Source organism: Pteropus vampyrus, unplaced genomic scaffold (genome assembly GCF_000151845.1).
Source record: "Pteropus vampyrus isolate Shadow unplaced genomic scaffold, Pvam_2.0 Scaffold235, whole genome shotgun sequence".
In the NCBI taxonomy this organism is placed as follows: Eukaryota; Metazoa; Chordata; class Mammalia; order Chiroptera; family Pteropodidae; genus Pteropus; species Pteropus vampyrus.
The window spans coordinates 199,216-201,681 of record NW_011889016.1 but is presented as its reverse complement, the minus strand read 5'-3'; the positions used below and the strand labels follow the sequence as shown (position 1 = coordinate 201,681).

The following is a 2,466-nucleotide window of genomic DNA, read 5'->3' as shown; positions in this document are numbered from 1 at the left end:
GAGGCCGCCCCTGGCGGGCACCTCTCAGCCCCCCGGGGCTGCCAAGGGCAGGTCTTCCCAGCTCCTCCTGGGCACAGCCACCGCGGGGGCTCCTCTGGACAGGCACCAGCCAGCGGGCATCTTGGGGCACCTGAGACGTGTCAGTGGGGCAGGCGGAGGCTCCCAGCTCGGACACTGCAGGGGGCTGGCACGGAGTGTGGGAGGGCGCGGCTGCCAGGCGCTCCACCCGCCTTCACAGTCCAGGCAGCCGGTGGCGACCACCCTGCTGCAGGGCAGAGGGCGGGCCGGGCATCCGACTGGGGCCGCTGGGGGCTGCTCTTGGCCTCGTCGACCAGTGTCCAGGTGCCGGGCGGAGCAGGGGGTGCTGGGCACCTAGGCGGGCTCACGGCTGGGGCTCTAGTGGGGCTGCACGCTGGGCCGTAGACAGGAGCCCCGGGGGGGTCGGTGTGCCAGCCTGGGCGGTGCGCTGGGACACCCTGCCATCCCATGCAGGAGGGAGAATGTCAGTGCCGTGTGCCTGGACATGCAGTCCCTGGAGCAGAGGAGACGCAGCATCCGCGACACGGAGGACATGGTCACGCACCACACGCTGCAGCAGTACCTGTACAAGCCCCGGCAGGAGGTGGGCACCCAGCGCCCGGCCCCCCACGGGCAGCGCCCAGGGCCGCGCACAGGGCCGCGCACAGGTCCTCCTCCCGTCGCCGCACACCTCTGGGGGGGGTGGGGGACAGGTCGGAGGGAGGGTCAGGGCTCAGCCTCCTGCCGTGGGGCTGCCCGGGCCCCCCTGCGGGTCACCAGCAGCTGCGCCCCGCTGTCTCCTCCGCCGCAGTACAAACACCTGTACAGCCGCCACAAGTTGACTCCTGAGGAGGACGAGAAGCAGGACAAGGAGATCTTCCGCAGGACCATGCGGAAGCGCATGGAGTCCTTCAAGTCGGCCAAGCTGGGCATCGGCCAGAACAAGAAGGCGGCCAAGCTGTACAAGCGGGAGCGCGCCCAGAAGCGGGTGAGCGCGCGGCGAGGGGCGCGTGGGGCGACGTGGGGGCGCGCGGTGGGCGGCGCCACGGACCGCTGTCAGCAACGGGGACGCCAGGGCACCCCCTGGGGACAGGTCAGGGCCCCGTGCCCGCCGTAGCCTTCCCTGTAAGCAGTTTCATTCTGTCCCTCAGAGGAACAGCAGCGTCCCCAACGGGAAGCTGCCCATGGAGAACCTCATGCACAACTTCACCATCAAGGAGAAAGGTGCGGAGTGGGGCCGGGGCGGCCGCGCTCCTCAGCGCGAACTCGGGGAACAGTGCGAGGGGCCGGGCAGGGCGCGGGGGCTGTCCTTGCCGGGAGACCCTCCCCTGCAGGCTGCTGTCCTGCCTGTGCAGTGGAGGTGATGACACCCCTCAGGGTGCACTGGGAACCCGTCAGGAGCACTGGACCTGGGTCACCCTCGTCCCCAGCCCATGTCCCTTGTGCTGCCCCTCCTTCACCACCAGATTTGGAACTTTCGGACCCGGAGGAGAACCCCGACCACGACGTGGAGGAGATGAGTGGGGGGATCGAGTTCCTGGCAAACGTCACCAGGGACACAGCAACAGACTCCCCCTCAGGTGAGGGGACAGGGGCAGCCCTCTGCTGCCCCAGAAGCGAGCACAGTCCTCGGACTGTGGAACTGGGGGGCCTAGGGCTGTGCACCTGCAGGTGGCAGGCTGGGGTCTCTGCTCTGAGGAGGGAGCTGTCACCCATCCTGCCCACGGCGAGGGTTGGGAGAGCATGGGGGAAGGCCTGAAACCCCAAAGGCACGTGGCCCTGACCTTCCAGGTGACCTCCAGTTGCTGGCCACAGGATGTGCTGGTGTCTGACACCCGGGCAGCACCCTCCCTCTTGCTGTTCAGGCTGTGTGGGGGGAGCTGACCAGCCACCGACCTTTCTCCTAGGAATTGACAACCCTGTGTTCTCCCCGGACGAGGACCCAAGCATCCTGTCCAGGATGCCGCCCTGGCTGTCCCCCGGGGAGACGGTGGTGCCCTCCCAGAGGGCCCGTGTGCAGATCCCCTACTCCCCGGGCAACTTCCGTCGTCTGACACCCTTCCGCCTCAGCAACAAGTCAGTGGACTCCGTCCTGCAGGCCGAAGGCCCCAAGGAGCAGCCCCACACCTCCCTGCCTGAGTCCATGCACATGTAACTGGCCCCTCGCCTTCCCTGAACCCTAACTCCTGCTCTCTCCCTAGCTCCTCTGCCACTCTCGGCTCTGGACCTGACCTCCTGCAGACTTTCTCCCGTAGCTGCCCTTCCTCCTGCTAAGCCTGTTTTCAAAGCCTCTCACTCTGCTGCACGTTTCTTAGGAGACCTTCTGACTCTGCTTCTTGCTTCTGCAGCTGGGATGTCGGGATCCAGAGCTGTTTCAGGATTTGACTATTTTAGCTTCTTGATTAGAATTCACTCTTAGATTGTCAGTTTGACCACTAACGACTAACT

At 66.5% G+C, this 2,466-nt stretch overlaps 1 protein-coding gene across 1 annotated transcript in view; it reads left to right on the top strand.

Moving 5' to 3' along the window:
* The window catches only part of SLC9A3 (solute carrier family 9 member A3), a 37,492-nt gene extending 35,083 nt beyond the window's left edge, over positions 1-2,409 (top strand). Inside the window, exons 10-14 of the mRNA XM_011373907.2 lie at positions 493-622; positions 830-1,006; positions 1,170-1,242; positions 1,485-1,598; positions 1,926-2,409. Of these exons, the coding sequence (XP_011372209.1) occupies positions 493-622; positions 830-1,006; positions 1,170-1,242; positions 1,485-1,598; positions 1,926-2,173 (742 nt within the window). The 3' untranslated portion in view covers positions 2,174-2,409. The remainder of the gene's footprint in view (positions 1-492; positions 623-829; positions 1,007-1,169; positions 1,243-1,484; positions 1,599-1,925) is intronic.
* Positions 2,410-2,466: the final 57 nt, after the last annotated feature.